The sequence below is a fragment of the Lytechinus variegatus genome, chromosome 10 (assembly GCF_018143015.1).
Source record: "Lytechinus variegatus isolate NC3 chromosome 10, Lvar_3.0, whole genome shotgun sequence".
Taxonomy (NCBI): domain Eukaryota; kingdom Metazoa; phylum Echinodermata; class Echinoidea; order Temnopleuroida; family Toxopneustidae; genus Lytechinus; species Lytechinus variegatus.
The window spans coordinates 30,646,143-30,667,920 of NC_054749.1; the positions used below are offsets into that span (position 1 = coordinate 30,646,143).

General features: G+C 36.3%; 1 protein-coding gene across 4 annotated transcripts in view; it reads right to left on the reverse strand.

Moving 5' to 3' along the window:
• Positions 1-11,658: 11,658 nt before the first annotated feature.
• Positions 11,659-21,778, reverse strand: part of LOC121422292 (deleted in malignant brain tumors 1 protein-like) — a 28,496-nt gene continuing 18,376 nt past the window's right edge. For 3 of the 4 annotated variants that reach the window (XM_041617233.1, XM_041617232.1, XM_041617234.1), the window contains exons 8-13: positions 20,231-20,542; positions 19,526-19,849; positions 18,538-18,843; positions 17,955-18,134; positions 17,446-17,548; positions 11,659-13,787 (exon numbers count right to left, since the gene is read on the reverse strand). In XM_041617233.1, the coding sequence (XP_041473167.1) occupies positions 13,535-13,787; positions 17,446-17,548; positions 17,955-18,134; positions 18,538-18,843; positions 19,526-19,849; positions 20,231-20,542 (1,478 nt within the window). In that variant the 3' untranslated portion in view covers positions 11,659-13,534. The remainder of the gene's footprint in view (positions 13,788-17,445; positions 17,549-17,954; positions 18,135-18,537; positions 18,844-19,525; positions 19,850-20,230; positions 20,543-21,778) is intronic. The other variant, XM_041617235.1, reaches the window with a different exon arrangement.

The following is a 21,778-nucleotide window of genomic DNA, read 5'->3' on the forward strand; positions in this document are numbered from 1 at the left end:
AAAATCCTTCTCGTTGGTTGACAAAACGGCGTCCATAAAAAATCGTTCAACCTTTTCCTCCCAGTCTAACCATAAACATTCGAAATGATCTTTTTGAGCAAGACAGTCATTTTGACACCCCTCGCAACTTTCTTCAGCAAGGGTGTGTATTTTCCTGGTTAGTGCAACACGCATTAAAATTAAAATGTTAACCGTTAAATGGACGAACCCATTCGCCGAAGGTGGTTCCCTTGCCTCCTGCATCGGTGATTCATCGTCGTCGTCTCCACTGTACTTCTCTTCTATCAGTATGACGCTCTCTGATCTATCCTCCTCTTCGTCACCGTCTGCAAAGAGCCTGGCCCTGATTCCATCCAACGAAGCTCGCCTCCTTGGAACAGGGGTACTCGTTCTTTCAGGAGCAAATCCTGCAGGGAGAAATGGACTGTCGTCATTGTATCAGACCCGGCGTAACGGTGATCAGCTGGGGCGTCTCGAGAACTGATGGTGTTGGAGATGGTGGGATCTCGCCTTCCTCCTGCTCTTCCATATTAAAGACTTGCTGCAGTGGCACAGTGACAAAATGACAAAGAACCAACTTTTTAGCGCTAGCTTTCCACAGCCATTTTCTAAACATTATTTTTTACTATTTTGAGGGGCATTACAATTTTTAAAGGCACATATTAATTCCTTATTTTAAAAAGGAGAAAGAGCGAGAAAACATATAAAAATTCAAATTGTTGGATGGATTTTTTATTTTTGGAAAACTACTTCTTTTCTGGATTTTCACATTCACGTAGGGCTTTAGTCACCCTCCCCGCAGCTTTTAATAAAGCTCTCCAATCTTCCGATGTTAGATTAATACCTCTTTTTCCCCGCAAACATTTTCCCCCCTCCCCCCTTTTCTGATAATTATTCCCTAATAGTGACGTATGGTTTACCACGAAACGTCTTGACCACCACAAAGCGGTCTTTTCCCAACTCGTACCCCCCTTTCGAACCATCCTAAAATACATATGGCTTAATAAATGGCTGTTCCCACTATGGCTATCAGTTGGTTGCTTTGTGCTATTGCACTTGCTACCAGAAGGTCCCTATAATGACAAAATAAATGAATGAATTAATTAAACAACATCACTCTTTGTCATGAATCTATTTCAATCAGCCATCATTTCTGTTTTACTCTGCATGATTTTCATATTTATTCCATTAAAACTTCAAACAAATCCATAATAACTCCCATTATACATGTACATAAATCTTCAGGAGGCTGTCTTCTATTGCTAACTGTTAATTAAACAATATAATAATAAATAAACTCACCTGCATAACACCATTAACCAAGTGGTTCGCTATCTGCTGGATATTGTCTTCAGCATGGACATCGCGGGCTTGATCGTTGATGGGTGCCATTGTTTATGTATTCTCCCGGGGGGGCACTTACATTGACGAGGGCACTTCCATTCACGAGTGAATACCATGCGCGACCATGGGGTCTCGAAAAGCACCCTAAACACGTAATTTCCATATTCTGAAAATGCACCCCTTAACAAGTATTGGCGTGTGAAACCCTACCCTTAACAAATATTGGAAACAAAACGATACTCTTGGCAAATATTCCCTGAAATGAACCCCTAAACAAGTACAGTAATGTTTTATTGTTACGGGTCCTTCGGTCGTCGGCTTTACCTTATTTGGTTTAGTACGACCCCACCTTCTACACCTCGCGCAAATCGGACTCTAAGCACGAAGTGTTGGGGCAAAAAGGACATCCTATATAAAACATTTTAACTTTGTTTTATCATCCCCTCAAATTCGACCCTAAACACGTAATTTTTCTAGCTAAATAGATACCCTTTTTTCCTTATTTTTGTGTTTTTGACACCCATATCACGTTACGTACGTAACGTGCCCTATCTTGAAAAGGACATCCTTTTTACGTGTTTTTGGGGTCGCGCATGGTATCCACTCGTCAATGTAAGTGCCCCCCCCCCCCCGGGGGAAATCCCGATGTTTAATGCATCAGTGAGCACACAATACTCGAAAATTATGCAAATGAGAAGAAAGTTCAAGGCCTTGGCCCCACTCTGTGCTGCATCGAATGGTTATTTTGGTGTGCGCACCTTTTCGATAGTGTTACTCTGAAGCCATGTGCAGAGTTTCATGAAATAACTGTTAGCAGAAGTAACAAAAACCGTCCATGAAACAAACACTCATTTCAAAATTTTGACTTCCTCTCTCATAGACTTGTGTACATTATGGGTGCATATGTTTACGAATAAATAACCCCTTATTCAGTATGGTGGAACTTTTTTTCAAGGCTGTCTTTAGCAATGTCGTTTGGCAGTAATGTTTATCAACCTATGGGTAAAATTCTGGGCAAAAATGAAATCGATTCGTTTATTTATGGATGAGTGAGCACGCATCAAAGTGGGAAAATTGGTATTTTCAATTCAATTCAAATTCAATTCAAATAAAACATTTATTTTCTTCCATTTCAGTACATTTTTTCATAACATAAATTCATACATAAATCAATTTGTTATATAAACAAAATATATATATAAATATGTACATATTAGGTTTAAGGAAGAAGGCGTATACCCTAAAAGCTGAGGCTTGTGGCGGGATACGCCTGTAGACAAAAATACAATACACAATACCAAGAAAAAGGGCAGAGAAAAGAAAAAAGAAAACAAAGAAAATGAAAGTGAACAAGAGAGGGAGACGTAAGCGGGGAGGCGGGCATGACTTACGAAATAAAATAGAATGCTCAACAAAATATCAGTGGGGGCAAAGTATAAATGCCGCAACAACAATTTGTCCATGGTTCATGTTAGAAGTCAAAGAAAACGTAAGAAGGGAGAAATATTTATATATATAACGACAGAAGCATTTTTTTCATTTTATATTTAAAGCTGATTGTCGACAAAGATTTTTTTATGTAATCCGGAATTTCATTCCATATTTTGGGGCCAGTATAACGAATGTTGTGTTGGAAGATTATTTTTCTATGTTTGGGAATGAATATTTGATTATTTGAACGGGTATCAAAATGATGTATGTTGGAAACATGTGTAAATGAATCACGAAATTTTTGTGGAATTTGAGAATTTAAACATCTGTAGAGAAAATGACATTGTTGAAGTTTGTTGATGTCTTCTAGTTTCAACAATTTTAGGGAATGAAACAAATTCGTGGTATTTGCTGGTGGTATACTGACGTCTGGAGAAATAATACGTACAATTTTATTTTGAAGGGAACATAATTTTTTAAGATGGGTTTGATATGTGTTAGCCCAGACTAAATTACAGTAATAAAAATATGGCAGGATTAAAGAGCAATACAATGTACGTAATACAGTTTTAGGCAAGTAAAAACTAAGACGATATATTATTCCAATATTTTTTGCAACTTTGTTCTCAATTTCATTTATGTGATGTATCCATGTTAAATTACTATCAATGATAACGCCAAGAAACCTAGTATTTTCAACTCTGGGAATTATTTGATTGTTAAGCTTCACCACTACATGATTAAGATCAATACGCTTTGTGGAGTTACGGAATATAATGTAGTTGCATTTCTTATAGTTAATGGTAAGCTTGTTCGCACAAAACCATTTACAAACATTTGTTAGTTCAGTATTTACAGTTTCACATAAGTGATAAAGATTTTTATCAGAATAAACAATATTGGTATCATCGGCATACATAATAAAGGAAAGGAGATTTGACGAACGATAAATGTCATTAATAAATAAAATAAACAAAAGTGGGCCAAGTAATGACCCTTGCGGTACTCCACATTCAATTGTCCTAAGTTCAGACTGAATGGAGTTATAAATGGTGCATTGTTTACGATTTGAGAGGTAACTAGAAAAAAGGTCGAGGGCAGTTCCACGAATACCATAGTTATCTAGTTTTGATAAAAGTATTTTATGATTAATAGTGTCAAACGCTTTTGACAAGTCAATAAATATCCCTATTGCAAATGAGTCGTGCTCAAAGGAGTCAATTACTCTATTTGTTAATTCAAGAAGAGCTAGTTCTGTTGAGTGGTCACTACGAAATCCGTATTGAGATTCAAAAAGACACTTGTTATTTTCAAGAAAACTATACGCCCTTTTATAAATGATCTTTTCCAATATTTTAGAAAAAACAGAAAGCACTGATATGGGCCTATAATTACCAATTTGCTCTTTGTCACCAGTTTTAAATATTGGAGAAACTCGAGCAACTTTCATTTTGTCAGGAAATACCCCAGAGGTTAACGATAAATTGAATATATGACATAAAGGTTCGCTTATTAGTTCGATTACAAGTTTAACAATCTTAGGTGAGCATTCATCAAGACCCGGAGTTTTGTTGTTATCGAAACGCATGACAATGTTACATATTTCACGTTGGCTTACTGGATTTAAAAACAAAGATTTTGAATTTGGTTCAGATAGATAAGTTCTGAAATCTGTATCATTTTGAGGAGTGATATTGGCTAACTTTGGGCCTATTTCAACGAAAAAATTATTAAAAGTATTTGCTATTTGGTATGGGTCTGTCGACCGACCTTCATCACAAACTATAGTGTTGGAGGTTGATTTTCTTCTTTTATTTAATATTGACTTGATCATTTGCCATGTACGGTTTATATTATTTTTGTATTCTTCAAATTTGGATTTATAATAATGTTTTTTAGCCTGCCGTTTCAAATAGTTCACTTGTTTAAGAGAATCCTTGTATTGACTTTCATTTCTAACTGTTGGTTTATGGATATATTTTTTATATAGATTGTTTTTATGTCGAATAGATTGAAGCAAACCATCGGTCATCCAACATTTCAGTTTAATTTTCTTACTGGGTGTTTTTTTTAATGGAAAATTGTTATTATACAATGTAGTAAATTTAGTTATGAATATGTCATATGATTGATTAGCATCCTGCATATTAAAAATTTCGTCCCAATTTGAATTTTCGATTTGATTTTTAAATTTCGCAATATTTTGTGTTGTAAAAGATCTACGGAGTACGTTATGACTTGCCGATTTAGTTTTACTAACATTCATGTAAGTTACATGAAATATTGGCAAGTGATCTGACACGTCAGAGTATATCACTCCAGCTTTAGTATCTAAGTCAAATTGATTTGTCAGAAAATTATCTAAAAGGGTGGCACTTGTCTTAGTAATTCTTGTGGGCCTGTGAATTATAGGGAGAAAAAAATTACTGAAAAGACAGTTCACAAAGTTCTTAGATTGAGAATTTGAGTTGTGTTTTAAAATATCTATGTTTAAGTCGCCCGTCAAAAATACCCTTTTATTTTCCCTGGAAAGACGGATCAAAAGGCTATCAAACTCCTCAATAAATGAATTACTGTCCAACGATGGGGCTCTATACAAGGTTCCTACAATTATATTTTTCCCTGAGCACTGTTCCAGTTCGATGAATAAAGAATCGCACGTTGCTTCGCTTAAATTAAGGTCAGTGCGTACTAAGAAATTAAAAGAATCATGAATATACATTCCAACTCCACCACCTCTGGAATATTTCCTATTATTGCAAACGAACGAGTAGTTAGGCATATAAACAAGAGGACTTTCGAATCTTAGCCAGGTTTCGGATATGGCAATTATATCAAATGTAAATTTCAAAGAGTTAAGACAGCTTGAAATGTCATCAAAAGAATTCAAAAGACTTCTAGCATTAAAGTGAATGCTTGAAAACTTACCGCCGCTCGGGACACCAATATTTTCAAAGTTTGCATTAAATTCTTCATAACAATAGTACCGAGAGTCATTTGAACTCTCAGTATAGAACTGGAAGTCCGGGTCAACATCGTCATTTGGGACAATGCTTTCATGTGCTAAAAAAGGATCAAAATGTAAATGAGAAATTCTATCAAAATTGTCTTCTAAGCGTTCATCAGCCGATATTACGTCATCGAGCTCGTTATCATTCAACTGGTTGAAAGGAAATAAGTGTTCAAGACAGTGTTTACAACAAGAAAAATATTCGTTCCAGTCATGGCTCCGACACATTTGCTTACACATGTAACAATATATTCGATTATGTACTAGGTCACTAGATTCATGTATAGGTTCACTCGTCATCGAAGTAAAAATTCGTCGCTTTATCATGTAGGAATTTCAATCCAGACTGATACCTAATTTGACAAATGTCATTAAAGTACATTAGGTTATATGCTTTGTGTATTGTAGTTTTGGCTATGGGAAAGATAACAAAACCTGTGCAAATTGTTGTTGCAAATTGAATGAGTACAAACAAAATGAATACATACTGAACGTCAATTGAACGTCGTTTGATATAAACGGGAGAGTCATGCCCACAAAAAAGTTGGAGAAAGAAAATAAAGTTGGCAGAAAAGGAAATATGTGAAGAATAAATTGCCCTTGTAATTAAGCTTATTTTGTACAAAATTATACACATCATGGGTATAAAACCGATATAAAAATCCATCACATAACCACTATAAGGAGCCAATTTTAAGGCAAAAAATAATTAAGTGGATGCGTCTGCATCAATACGCAATATTATTCAAATAAATTGTTTGGATGCTATCATATCTCTTTTCTTTATATACACATTTGTATAGTAAAAATGAATACAATAAATCAGATTTTTTTAAATGCATTATCCACAGTCTTGTCACAAATAGAACTGAGTTATTGAGAAATTAAGAATAGTTGGACAAGATAAACTTCAGACAATCAAAACTATTAATATAAAAAAAATTAAATAAAAAGGCGAGACTTTCTGCATACACCATAGTTTGATGATTTTTTTTATAAAGACAATGAGACAATTATAAAACGCAAATACCTTATGCAGTTTTCTTTGCATAATCTTTTTACGAAACTAATATGTGCATCCATATTCTCTAAACAAGTGAATTGCTTAAAAAAAATGAAAGTGCAACGTTGCAATATAGACAAACATTTCATATTCTCGAAAAAATGTGATAAAGAAACTTCATCAAACAGTAAAATAATCCTTCAGTAGATTCTTGTTTTATTTTATTTTGTATTTTAATATGTTTATAGCACAAAGTTGCACATCTGAGCAAAGAGAAGAAAAAAAATCATCAAACTCCGTTTTGTCAGGTGTGTTATAACATAAGCCTTTATATATTGTAAAAAAAAAAAACATATTTCAAAAACTCATTATGCCTCAAGGACAATGATCTAAGAATATATGGAAATACATGTATGAAACAGTCAATTGAATATTATTAATTAAAAAGGATTGATATGTATTTAGAAAAAAAAAGAAATTAAGAGAACCTAAAATCCATGGTGTGGGATGTAGATGCCCAATAAAATCTTGAAAATGGGAATGCTAGGTTTTTTGGTATAAAAAATGTTAACATTTTCATTCAAAGTGGTGTAACAATTTTTATTTTTTTACATCTCTAAGACAGGGCACACATTGTAGATACAATATCTCACCATCTAGAATCAAAGCCTACATATTCAAGACATCCTCAATCTCATTCCTAACATGACAAATTAAGGCCAATGTGCATCACTCCAACGTGTCCAAGGATAGGTTTGTAGAAATAGAGATTTCACCAAAAGTTTCCAGTTGATATTCAAAATTTGCAGAAAAAAAATCAAATCAGGCTACAGATTTTCATTAGCAAAATCATTATTTCAGTTTGATTACTGTCCATGCTGTCTGAATGCATCTGAGAGGCAAGTAATAAACATGTCCGTTTATGGATAGGCCTATTATGTTACTATTATTTCAATATAAATTTAAATCTGCAGCACTGAAATGAAAATGGTGGATTCAAACATGTTAGACTAATAGGCATGTGATGTGACTGCAGTGAAAAACCTATATGGCCTATGGAAGAATTATATTTACATTGAGTCAAATTTTGTTTAAATGTAAGGAATATTTGGGTATAATTTCTTAGACGTTTCCTTCATAAAAACCAGGTGGAAAAATGCATTTAAACTTAGTAACATACATCATGGTAACATACATCTGAGGTAATTATCAAGATACAGAAAATTCATGTCAAGGATTGACCTCAACAAGAGGTATTATTCAATGTAATTGCCCATGGACATGATGGAGCTGACGTATCAATCAATAAAAAAGACCTTAATTTAAAAAAAAAATACCTATTAAGAGACAGTAAAGAGAGCATAAGCAATGACCTTATATGGTACATGTTAAATCTTTCATTGATTATCAATAATACAAGGCATAGTATACATGCATATCATAAAAGGATCATAATTATAGGGCAGGGCCCACGCTCTCTGTTACTGATCTTTTATACATACTGTACATTATCGGACCTAACTGAATAAAGGTTAGATTGAAAATACTTCAATTCAAATTACAAGTAGGCAATTGACAGCCTGACTGATATTGATATCATGAATTGCTAGAATGCAGCTACTAGCAACAGACTATTGAAATTATGTTGTTGATAAATTTCATTAGGTCAAGTGTTCAACATGTTCAATGCAAGGAATATTTAGACGCCTACATCAGTAACAGCAAAAAATTATACAAGATTCAATATTGGAATCAAATTTATATAGGCCCTTGCTAAAAGGTACACCTACTGAAGTGAAGTAAATGAAAGAAATTGAGTTCTCATTCATGTGTATAAAATAGGTTGGTTAAAAACAAGCTTCATAGAATGTTAAATAATTATGATAGTCTAATAAGCAAAGCCAATGAGATATGGCTTAGCTTTTAAATAAAAGAATCTCAATTTGATACACATGCCTCAAAGCGTGGACCTACCATGTTCAAATGAAAACAAATACTATTGACAACTAACGTCAATGTGAGTCAATGGTGATGTATAACTTAAAAAGAAAATCAACAGCAAGGTGTATTGTGTAAAGGATGTTGATTTACCAAGCAAAATGTTGTATCAAAACTTACAAAATACACGAGTGATACATAATCATCATAAATTAGTGTCAACATCCAAAATAGACCTGGCCACTGGCAGGGGAGATGTCTGAGTCTAAGGTATATTAATATATATTTAAAAATGCCAATATATAGAAATATAAAGTATGTCAACTCTGAGCTTGTTTCGCTTACTTTGATTTATATCTATTACTTATTTAGAAGGTATGAAGGAAGAGTTTTCTCACTACGTTCATGGTTTTACCCTGTTAAAGAATTGGGTTATTGAATTGAAAAAGAAAACAAAGGTGTATTCATTGGAAAAGACTGACTCAACTCCTGCAATTAAAAAAACAAAAAACAAAAACATGACCTTTGACAATCCCGTATTTGTGGCAGATCAGGAATCCAACGAATAAATGCAATTCTAATAGCTTGAGGATTGTAATAAACACACTATCATGCATACCATGGTTCAAATATTTTGCTTTAATCAATAAGCAATATGCCATAAGCCTGTATACATCTCCTGTGTTCAGATATTTAGTTTACATAACATCCTATGATATGAAAAGACTCATCAAAATATAGGCCAAATGTTTTAAAATTATCACTTGATAAGTTCGGATGAGACTTAGATTGATGGCAAAAGGCATTCCAAGAGCACCAAATGCACTGGTATTGAAGATAACGCAAAAGCACTTATTATGAACCAAAGGTATGTAAAGTTAGGGTTCATATTAATTGGCAAAGAGTCATGACAGAGCAAAGAAAATACCACCATGGTACAGTTTATGCTCTGTAAGCATGGTAAGTAATATTTCATACATTCTTTGTAAAGAGTCATACGGAATATGAAAATAGAGTAAAATACGTTAATCGGAGAGAAAGCGTGACTTCTCACCAGTTGCTTAGACAATTGCCATCATGGAACATTTTTGTACGGTAACTTATAGTTTATATACATTTGTAGATGGACTGCACACACGGCATAATGGTGAGTAAAATGCAATAGTGATTGAAGACATAGATTTCTCACCAGTTTCACGGAGTTTACTCTGTGTATATGTCCCACGGAGCTGCGGCTTTACCCTTGTCCCGTGTTTCTAGTTGAAGCTTTGTACCGATGAGGCGAACTCTGGTAGATTTACCCTTGTCTTTGCGTAGTGAATAAGCCAATTTCTCAAGTTGAAATCGCTTGGCCTTGAGATGTGGGGGGAGATCCGTGCGGATAGTGAAACCAGGACGAGAATTTTTGTCGCGAACCTTGCTCTCGAAAGCTTGTAGGACTTCGTCGCGGTCAAACATTGATCCAAACCTAGCAATTATCGGGTCCGGTGTTTGGCGTTCTTGGCTGCCTCCTGGGTAGGGCCTGCGTGGGAGTTGATGCGCGTTCACAAAATACATTGCATTCACCTTCTCTTGAGAGAATCCTAGCGTAGAAATGGCGACGCGAACATCATTTACGGCATTCTTGGATGTCTTGGGCGCTCCGGGCGTTGATGTGATTCCGTAGAACAACAAGTTGAGTTTCCGCTCATGTATTTCAAGACTAGTAATTACATCTGTTAGCTTGGTCTCCGACTCATGGGCGTTCTCATCCATTTTAGGTAGCACCACATTCTCCAAATGCGCGATTCTCGCCGACGTATCCTCTGCAAATTTTTGAAGATCCGTTGTAGTTTTTCGCACAGCTCCTATTTCTGCTCTCAAGTTAGAAATTCCTTCATTCATAATATTCAATTTCTCCATGTCACAGACGCAATTTACAGGATAATAAAGTGATTATTGGGGGCAAATTCGGTTTCAAATATGACTTTAATTGCTGTCGTTTTTATCATCCATCATTTCTATCACCACATACTTTCCGAATTTTAAACACTTTCATGGTTGAGCGAGCACAATCGAAAACTGAGGAATTAATACTCTTTATACTGCATAAATGTATTCTTTTCCTAACAATTTCTCAGGATCAGTTGAATGTATGGACAAATCAGTGGTAGATCCAGAATTTTAAGATAGGGGAAGGGGCCTACAATCAGGGAAGCCACCAACATTTTCAAACTTTAACATGATCTAACAAGTTGTAGAGGATACTACCCCTATGATGATACGTCATAATTCAGGGGCCGCTGAACGGTTTTCAAAGTGGGAGGGGGGGGGGAGACTGGGCCAAAAGTGATGGGGGGGGCTGATCATGCAAAAAATCAAAATCGTATGGTCATTTTTACATTTTTGTACGTGCTTTTGGAAAAAAGTTGGGGCTGAAGCCCACCCCCCCCCCCCCGCTTCCGCAGCCCCTGCAATACATTGTGCTCACTCAACCATGAACATACGATATCAAAATCTGGTCTGAAGTGGTTGAATGATGGATAGTAAAACAGCATAACACCATAAAATTCACCTGAAAACAACTTTTGCCCAACTTTGTATTTGAACAAACTGAAAAACGACTCTTGTGACTTTTAAAAATGGTCATTTTTATTCAATCTTTAATTTATACTCATGCATGACTCAACCAATCGATCTCATTTTTCCCCAGGAGTTGCTTAATAAGTGCAGAAAACCACCTATGAAATATCATATCTCAAACTAATTCGGTTCAAAAGTTACAGCAATTTGATTTAGGGGGGACTTACTTTTTTTTGTTGTGTATAGATGATATATTTTTTTATGGGGGGGGGCCTGTCGAAATTGTCTTCATAATACCCCCGTCAATCCTAAATCTACCCTTGCAAAAAGTAGACATTCACAACAAAGACGACATAATTTCAAGTGGGGACATTTTAATAGATTTTATTAATTTTTTGTATTCGAACTGCATATTCTATAAGTTTACACCAACTCTCTCGAAAAAAAATCATATCAAAACTTTATCAGTAAAGTACTACAACTGTGAATGAAAAAGGCAAACGTGGCGATAACAAACTGCAATTCATATACACATAACAAGACTTTCATATATCAATAGTTCATGAAAGTCACTCATAATATACATGATGGTAAGAAAACAATCATTTATTCTTTGTACATAATAATAAGAAAAATTTACAGCTTTACTTTAGAGTACATTGCATGCAAGTGCTATCTACATTTATTGGAATGCAATAAAATATTATACTCTACATCTTCGTTTTTTTTAGTTTTATGGTGCTTTGGACCATTCATGCCAAGCATTTTGATGTAGTGCTACTATTATTTAAAACCAATAAAGAGCAGCATATCATTGTTCCTGTTTTGTCTAATTCTCATTCTCATTTTGAAATTAAATTAAAGTCTACATTTCACCATAATTAAAAGACTTGCTTTGGCAAGGCAAACGCAACTTGGAGTAGTTGATCCACATGCCTTCAGGTACTGTCCTGTCGCAGCCGGTGCTCGTAACACAAAGCTTAGCAATCATATCAAAACATTTTTTTTAAAGATTGATCGCATTGATTATATAATGTGCAATTAATCGTGAAACAAAGCCTACGATTAATCACTAACCTTTGGCCAGCGTAGGCCGACATATATATTTCAATCCGTTTTATTATTTCGATCCATTGATTTTTATCACTAGAATTAATTTCTTGATATCAAGTTATCGAATTTTTATTATCAAATCAATTACTTTTCATCAAGAAATAGTCTTCTTATTATGTGTTGTTCAAAAATGGCAATTCTTGACAGCAAAAAGTAAGATAGGCTAAACGTCCAGGTATATGAAATGACCAAAATGTAACAATCTTGTGGTTTAGGCCTACATTCGCAATCGAAATGCATAATTCTTGTTAAAAAAAAGAACAAATAGAACTACAGTACATCTTATTACAAGGTCATTCACAACTTGAGGTAAAAAACCGTTCCTCTTTTCTGTATTTCTATGATACTACACATGCAATGGTGTGTAACGAAAATGCAAAATATTTGTCAGTTCGAGTTTCAAAATGATGTTAATTTGAACGATTTTTATAGAATATATTACAGTCATTCGAAACTAATCTTGAGCGACGTTAACGCCCACACTTTGTTTCTAGGAGGATTTAATAGAACCCGAGGATAAAAAACCTATTCACTGGCAGTACACAGCCATGAAGATGGACCCACGTCCCTGACATACGTCATGACATTTCTTATCAAGGCTTGTGGGGCTGCTTTACAACATTTTAAAAATCCTTACGGATGAACCCCCTTCTAAATAACATATAAATATATTGAGTGACATGATCACTATGCCACTGACTGGAATTTCGAAACATTATTAAAAATCAATCGTCCGGTATTGTTCTTTTTTACTTTGACCTCAATTTGAGATCATCTATTTCTCAAGGGATAAAGGCCTACTTGGATGCACATAACAATCCGATGATAGGCCTACAACAGACCAATGTAATAAAACTCAAAATACCTCCCTTCATAATGATTTAGGAGACCGCTGCACAAGAGATTGTCTTTCAACGCAACTACGTAAAGTCACACGCAAGTCAGTAGAAGTCTCTTCTGCAGTGTTAAAAATCACGCTGCTTTTGGTTCTAGCTCTTTGTGCAACGGGCCCCTTAAAGTCCACTTGATATCGACACCAAGTGAAGTTGACGGTATTTCAAGATTAGGCCTGGACATCCTGGAATAGAATATCTTAATGTCATTTAAGACATAAACCAAAAATATGTATCAAACTACTCAATAAGACGAGCATATCCGCCCGTTGCATTGGACTTGGAATCTTTTTCATCGAAGAACTGTGCATTTTCAATGGCGTGATCGTTGAACGGTTCTACATTGACACCTGCAATATCATTTTCCGGCATGGCCGTGGTGCGTCCATCCAGTTTCCCGCCATTTGTGGTTGCAGCATTCTTGATGGTTTCTATATGAGCGATGACGTCAGACATTGTAATGGCGCCACCGAAACCTTCTCTACGTTGTTTGCTGCGGAACGTGAAATGATGGGTATGCATATGATAATGACTTGCAATCAAAGTCAGGGCCCCTAATTTGAGCTCAGTTTAAGTAGAAAAGTTTGAACAAACATGAAAAAGTATAAAAGTGATACAGGATGAAATGATTAATAAAAAGATTATATCAAGCAAAATAAAAACAATACCAACAAACAAGTAAATATAAAGTCCTTTGAGAGCAGTCATGGTAAACTAAAAGATAATTCCCAATAATGTATGATGTGCTAAAATGGCAATGATTCTATATCCACTGCTCTTTCCTCGTGTAATTTTTCCCCAATTCCCATGATTTGATCACGAGAAATACAAATATGTTCGTCATTCCCAAACGTTTTGGGGATTGCGAATGAATATACCACACACAACTGGTGGTATGACCTCCCTCTGAGGTTGAAATAAAATGACAAGTATGAAATTCAACATTTTTCGATTATGAAAGAAATTCCTTGAAAGCCGATGGAACAAAACATAAATGTACACCTCAAATTGTCAAAAGGCACATTAAGATGTAGATGTCAAATTTTACGTGGAATAAGGCATCTGCCGTACCGTGAGTCACGGCATTGGGGGGCACCAGCAAAAATTTTGATTCACCTAGTGAGCGCGCGAAGCGCGCTCAGTTGCTAGGTATACTGACCTATAGAGACATTTTAAGGACAGTGTCATTAAACGAATATGTATGTTACTGATCACATAATGCGAGCGCGAAGCGCGAGCTGAAATTTTTGTATATATTGACCCCAAACGGACATTTTAAGGACTATATTGTAGGAATCTATTAAGAGTATACATATCTCACCATAGCAATCTAATGCGAGTACCAAGCGCTTGCTGATTTTTTTTAGAATTATATGCTTCCAAACACATAAAGCACCTATAGTCATTGTTATCATGATTAACATGCACATCCCACTAATCATATATTGCGAGCGCGAAGCGCGAGCTGAAAATTTAGGAAAATCAGACCTAAAGAGGGACATTTTAAGGCTTGTTTGTAGGAATTCACGAAGACCATACGTATTTCACTAACCAAATGAAGCGAGCGCGAAGCACGAACTGAAAATTTAGGAAATTCAGACCTAGAGGGACATTTTAAGGCTTGTTTGTAGGAATTCACGAAGACCATACGTATTTCACTAACCAAATGAAGCGAGCGCGAAGCGCGAGCTGAAATTTTTGTATATATTGACCCCAAACATGGTTATTTTAAGGACTTTTTTTAAAAAGAATCCATTGAGAGTACACATATCTCACCATAGTCATATAATGCGAGTGCCAAGCGCATGCTGATTTTGTTAGAATTACACCTAAACACATACTTATTCTAGTCATTGTAGTCATGATTATCATATTCACTCATTAGTCAAATATTGCGAGCGCGAAGCGCGAGCTAAAAATTAGGAAATTCACACATGAAGAGGGGCATTCTAAGGCTTGTTTGTAGGAATTCACGTAGACCATCTGTATTTCACTAACCAAATGATGCGAGCGCAAGCTGAAATTTTTGATATTCAGATAAAAAAAAGGGACATTTTAGGGACTGATTTTAGGAATTAATGAAGAGCGGACATATCTCACTAATCCACTAATGCGAACGTAAGCGCGGAGTGAAATGTTTTATATTAAGACCTTAAAATGATATGTCACTACATTAAACAATAATAATTCGAAGTGCGAGGAAATATATTTGGTGTATATTGACTTGAAAACGGGAGGATTTAGTACAACAGGATTATATATCTCGTTAAACAGACAATGCGAGCATCTGGAACAATGATGACATATATAGGCCCTGAGCAAATTATGTTTCATAAAGTTATGATATCTTTTTTAATTTTTATGTACTATAACATAATTATAATATAATATATCATAATTAACAATAATTTTTCCTTCCCACTACGTTTCTCTCACTTTCTCCCTCTTTTTCTCTTTTTCCCCCGTTTTTTTTTTTTTTTTTTTTGGCCAGCCGATTGGGGGGGCACGTGCCCCCCCATGCCCCCCCGTAGTTACGCTATTACGTGGAATAAAGCATCTGTCAATCTGTTAAAAAAAAACAAAGTAAGGAAAATGTCCTTTTCAATGGAGTTTTCCGAAAATAAGACACTTCTATTGGAGATTATTTTGTAGAGATAAAAATTAGGTTTACCTGATTTTTACTATGACTTGATTAGATGTATATTTTGTTCACTGTCATGCTTTCTCGTTTTACTTGCTTGCTATGAGTTTATGAGATTTCTGCTCTTCATAAACTCCCAAAATCAGTCCTTAAAATGTCAATTTTTCTGATCTGAATATCAAAAATTTTCAGCTCGCGCTTCGCACTCACATCATTTGGTTAGTAAAATATGTAGGGTCTCAGTGAATTCCTACAAACAAGCCGAAAAATGCTCCTCTTCAAGTCTGAATTTCCTAAATTTTTAGCTCGCGCTTCGCGCTCACAGTTTTTGATTAGTGATGTGCGTATGATATTCATGATTGCAATTACTTTAAAGAGTGCTTCACGTGTTTAGATGTAATTCTAACAAAATCAACAAGCACTTGGCACTCGCATTATATGACTATGGTGAGATATATGTGTACTCTTAATGGATTCCTAAAAACAGTCCTTAAAATATCCATGTTTGGGGTCAATAGGGGAAGGCGGGGTAAGTTGAGCATAGGGGCAAGTTGAGCCACCAGCCCCAGGCCAATAATGAATGAGTCAGACATTATGGTGGTGTCATGTATTGATGACCCATAGCATAACCCCTAACCCCACCATATTGTTTTCAACTTTGAAACAAAAAGTAGTTTTTTAGAGGGAAAAATATGAATTTCAGCCAAAAAAGTAAAAAAGAGTGTGAAATAGATAAGTGCTTTATAAACACACACGTCTTTAAATATAATAAAGACATGATAACAACATTATTAGTCCAGGTATGGATCTTCATTCTTGTCATAGTCTTTTATATGATGGATGCATAATAAATGTGTGGATACAAAATTATTGCACTAAGTTCGGACTGGGGTAAGTTGAGCCAAACAGCATGGGGCAAGTTGAGCCATGGTAATTCCTATGGTAATGTATCTTAAAAAACAAACAAACCATAAAAATCGATTGAAATGCTGGCTGAAAGGAGCAAATTTACATGAATGCTCTTTTCCTTTTAAAGGATGTTAGTATTTATAGAGCATTAGCAAGTGAAAAGACTTTAAACAAAAAATTGGCATGCTGGTCCTCCCCTCATACATTTTGTACATAGTTTTTGTGGCTCAACTTACCCCAGAAGGTGGCTCAAACTTACCCCATATATGGGGCAAGTTGAGCCATTTGACATCGTTTTTTTCAAAGGTCACAATGACTTTCAGTGTGGGGATAGAAAGTTATATACAGGTGGAAAATATTTCAGAAGAATTAAATTTCAAGGCAAGGTACTTATTTCGACAAGATTATTAATCATATCAATTCTAACATGCAAAAAGCAAAAACTGTCACAACTTACCCCGCCTTCCACTATATACAAAAATTTCAGCTATGAGTTTATGAGTGTATCCATAGATAAAACGTGCAATAAAAATTAGCAATTTTTATTATTATCATTATTATCACTCAGGAGATTTTAATGATGTAATTCTGATAGACTTACCGGATGATTACGAAGATCAAGAGAATCATTAATCCAGCAAGAACTATACCAACTAATAAAGCAACCACACTAATGATCACCGTTTTATTCGAACCACCGCGTCCTGTTGGGAATAGGTGGATAAGACAGTAATTTTACAATGATTTGTTGAATCCGATTTTAGTGATTATTTTCAAATCAAAATTATCATGCAGAATCGTCGTAAATTTTGAACAAAAGGTACATCAAGCAATTTCACATTTATGTGACGATGATCTCCCTGGCCCCCTTCATATAGACTTGTAATTATGGTAACGTTGCCACTCCACGGACAATTGATTTTGATTGGCTGTTGAGCCCTGTCACCAAAGTATTCACCATTTCGACAAATTTGCCGCAATTGCAAGTCCATTATGAAATGGACCCCTGGTATATTTTGTATGCGAAAAGTTACTTGACTAAACCACTAATTGTAGTGTGGTACCAGACCTCATGGTAGTCCTGTATGGGTAAAATAAATGAATTCTTACGTTTCCTGATGGGGCAATTGAGAGTAGGTCCAACCCATCTCTTGTCTGTGTTGCATCGCCATTCTACAGAGTCATTGCCATAGGTACAGATAACGGCTATGACCTCATCTTCTGTGTAATGCGACTTGATCAGGCTCATGTAGGTATTAGGGGGGAGTGATGGAAGGTCGCATTTGAGATCTGCGTCAAGAAAGAAGGATTACATGATGATATGTCGCATGAGACGTTATCATTTGGTTTATAGTAATAATTGGTTAAAGTATGTAGATAACTGTTGACAGTGTACTTTGATATATAATGATAATCATCATCATAATAATAATAATAATAATAACAGTAATAACAATAATAACCACATATAAAGATATAAGTCTAGACATGGGAGGTGATTCATAAACTTCTCTAATCTTGATTGCCGAGAAGCACGAATATCCGATTGTAACTTTTTATTGTAGGATGATGACGACATTTCCGTACTGACATCTTTCATAAAACGTTCAACATGAAAACAAGAGAAATTTCGAAGGAGTATAAAAACTATCGGGTCATGGATTGTGTGTTTAAGCAATGACGGCTATCTCACCTTTTCCCGTGCAGATGACACCTGCATCTTCAAGATGCGAGCAGTCATGAGTAGTTTCATGAGGACAATCAATGAGGCTTTGTTCACTTCCGGTGCACGCCACATTGTCCATGTGGATAGAGCCGTAGGAACGAGAACCAAAGTAGCTGGCGGGAACAGCCCGTTTTGCACTTCCGAAGCCCAGTTCTCGACAAACGACGTTTGCGTCAGTAATGTCCCAACCGTCGTCACATACGGTTCCCCAGATGACGTTGCGGAGTATCTCGACGCGGCCTTCGTAAGGACCGGAACCATCCACAAGTCGAACTAATCGAAATTACAGAATGGAAAGGTTATGACTAGAGATCGTTTGGGCATGTTAGAAAGAAGCACTGCAATACTTCATAAAACATTGCGTTGCATTCAAATTCATAATACTCCTCCGTGCTCAATGACATCAAGAATTAAAATGCCGGATGAATCCAGAGAAATTTTAGACGATACATTCTGCGATATATTCTCACGAGCTCAGTGATGACTGTGATTGAATTAGGTCAATAAAATTGAAACTATAATGCTCATGATAACACTTTGTCAAGCGTACACTGTCTGATTAATATGTGAGTACCGTATACTCTACAACAGTTCAATTCAATTCAATTCTTCAACAGTCTCACAGGATGCAAAATACTTCTTCTGCTGATACCATAAAGCCTACTACTACTATTACTACTTCTACTACTACTACTACTACTACTACTAATACTAATACTGCTGCTACTACTACTACTACTCCGGCCTAATATAATAGGCCGACTGCTACTATTATGCTTCGACAGCGATGACTCTTAATCCAGAAATATGCCACTGCTGTTATACTAATACTTCTACTATGTTTACTTCTATTAGCCCAGCTGTTTCTGCAAAAACTGCTTCAAATTCTAGGTAAAGGTCTACTTATCCTTCCAATTACATGACTAAGAAGAAATATATCAAATCAAATTCTTACTAGGTGCTGAACACACGACTCCTGCGTCGTTTTCATGAGTACAATTGTGGACCTCGACTCCGTTGTTGGGACAGAATGCGATTGAGGTCTCATGTCCTCGACAGGCTAGATTATCGACATAGATCGGTCCTGTACCCTTTCCAAAGGCGGCTCCCCCTGCTGCCTCGATGCCAGGGCCAAGACCAAGCTGTTTGCAGACGACCCGGGCGTCGTTCTTGTCCCAGTTATTGTCACAGACGGTCCCCCAGACGCCATCCAGCTCGATCTCGATTCGACCTTCATATGCGTTCTGACCATCGCTCAACCGAAGGGTGATGTTGTTTTCTGAGTGAGGAAGTCATATAGAAGCTACACGTTTGCGTGTCATTTCTGGAATTATAATGTTCAAATCACATCCTAACTATACCCACCAAAATTATAAGCAATTGTGTACTACACATTACCTCTGTATACTTTACAATTTTCTCATATTGGTGTACAAGTTGTCCATATATGACGCATATGAAGTTTGTACAAGGAGTTATTGAGTGAAATAATCCGGTCTGTCTCATGGGCCCTCGAGGACAAAGGTTACACTTCTAGACTTCATTAATAACAATTTTTAAATGAATAATAGTGAGAATGACAATATTAAGCATTATACGGATCGGCGGGTGACTATACTCGTTTTCATAGACCCGAATATAGATAAACCTTTATCCTTACCAGGTAATGAGCAGATTACACCGGCATCTCGTGAATGGTCACACGTGGTATTTGGTGAGATCCCGAACTGTGGGCATTGGACCAACGAGCTTTCGTAGCCGCTGCATCGTATGTTCTCGGCAAGAATCGTCCCTGTGCCTCTTCCGAAATATGAACCGGTCTTGGCAGTTGCTGCGAATCCGAACTTAAGCTGGCGACAAGCGACGCGGGCCTCATCCACATCCCACTCCGTATCACATATCGTGCCCCATTCGTTGTTGACATACATCTCTACTCGTCCCTGATACGCATTCATACCTCCAGCAAGACGAACTAGGAATAGAAAAGGTGGAAATGAAGTTAGAACTGGGCTGATGTGCAGAACAGTGGTCCCAAGCAGGTGATCATTTGTTTATTAGACTTTACGTTCGGCTTCAATATGTACCCTTTCAGAATGCCCTAGGACTAAGACACGAAAGGCACCGTACGTTCGGAAGGCCTATTTGGGTTCATTCTGTTACATACATGAGAGGAGTAGGAGAGAGGATATCATGTACAGGTGTATACACGTGAAATCACATCAATTATGACATACTGTTGCCTTCTTTAGTTAATTTGTCTGAGCCTGCGATCCAAAGAATCTAATTTGGGGATTTCGAAGCGTTGAATTCTAACAATAGCTATGTTTCAGAGTGGTCAACAAATGACGAGATGGCGTCATATATCTACTCTCAGTTAATGGACTCAATCTCTGACAGCTCCCGTCGGATATTTGAGTGTGTATAGTTCTTTTACTTAAAAAAACCCCATGAAAATAGACATACCCCTAAAATTGTTCTCAAATACACGTAGTCATGACACCTAATTCAAACCAAGAAAATTGAAATTACATGCCAAAGTGGTCTATGCGACACTCCGGAGTTCACCAAGTTTTTGCTTTCCCTTCTGGTGAATCTCTTTTGTTCACAGAACGGAGACCATTGAAAGACCACTGAAGGACGTAAAATTGGTGAGGTCTTACAGCGGTCTTCAAGATCACTGAAATTTGTCATCTCTGTGGAATGGCTCAGAAAGACCCCTCAAAGAACTCTAAAAGACTGATGGATATTTCTTGTCTTACTGGTCTTAGAGTAGTCCTATAGAGATCTTTCAATGGTCTTTCAGAGATCTTTTATGCAACAAGTGATCTTTCAGAATTCTTTCCATGGACTTTGCCTGGTCTTTCAATGGTCTTTCAATGATCTCTCATGAGTCTTACAGTGATCTCCGCAAAAACCTTGAGAGACTGCAGAAAGATCATTGAATTAAGACTATGAAGACCTTTGAAAGTTCATCGAAAGGCCGCTGAAAGACTGCTGAAAGGCCACTGAAAGACTACTTTTCCTGTAAGACCGTTGTAATACTGTTTTAGACCGCTTCAAAAGGTTTTGGAGCCCATGAAGACCACGAAGACCACTGAAAGATTGGTCAGGACTCGTGTAAGACCTCAAAGACCATAGTAGGTTCATCGAGAGACCTTTGAAAGATCAACCAAAATTCATGGTCTTTCAAAGGTCTTTTAGCGGTCTT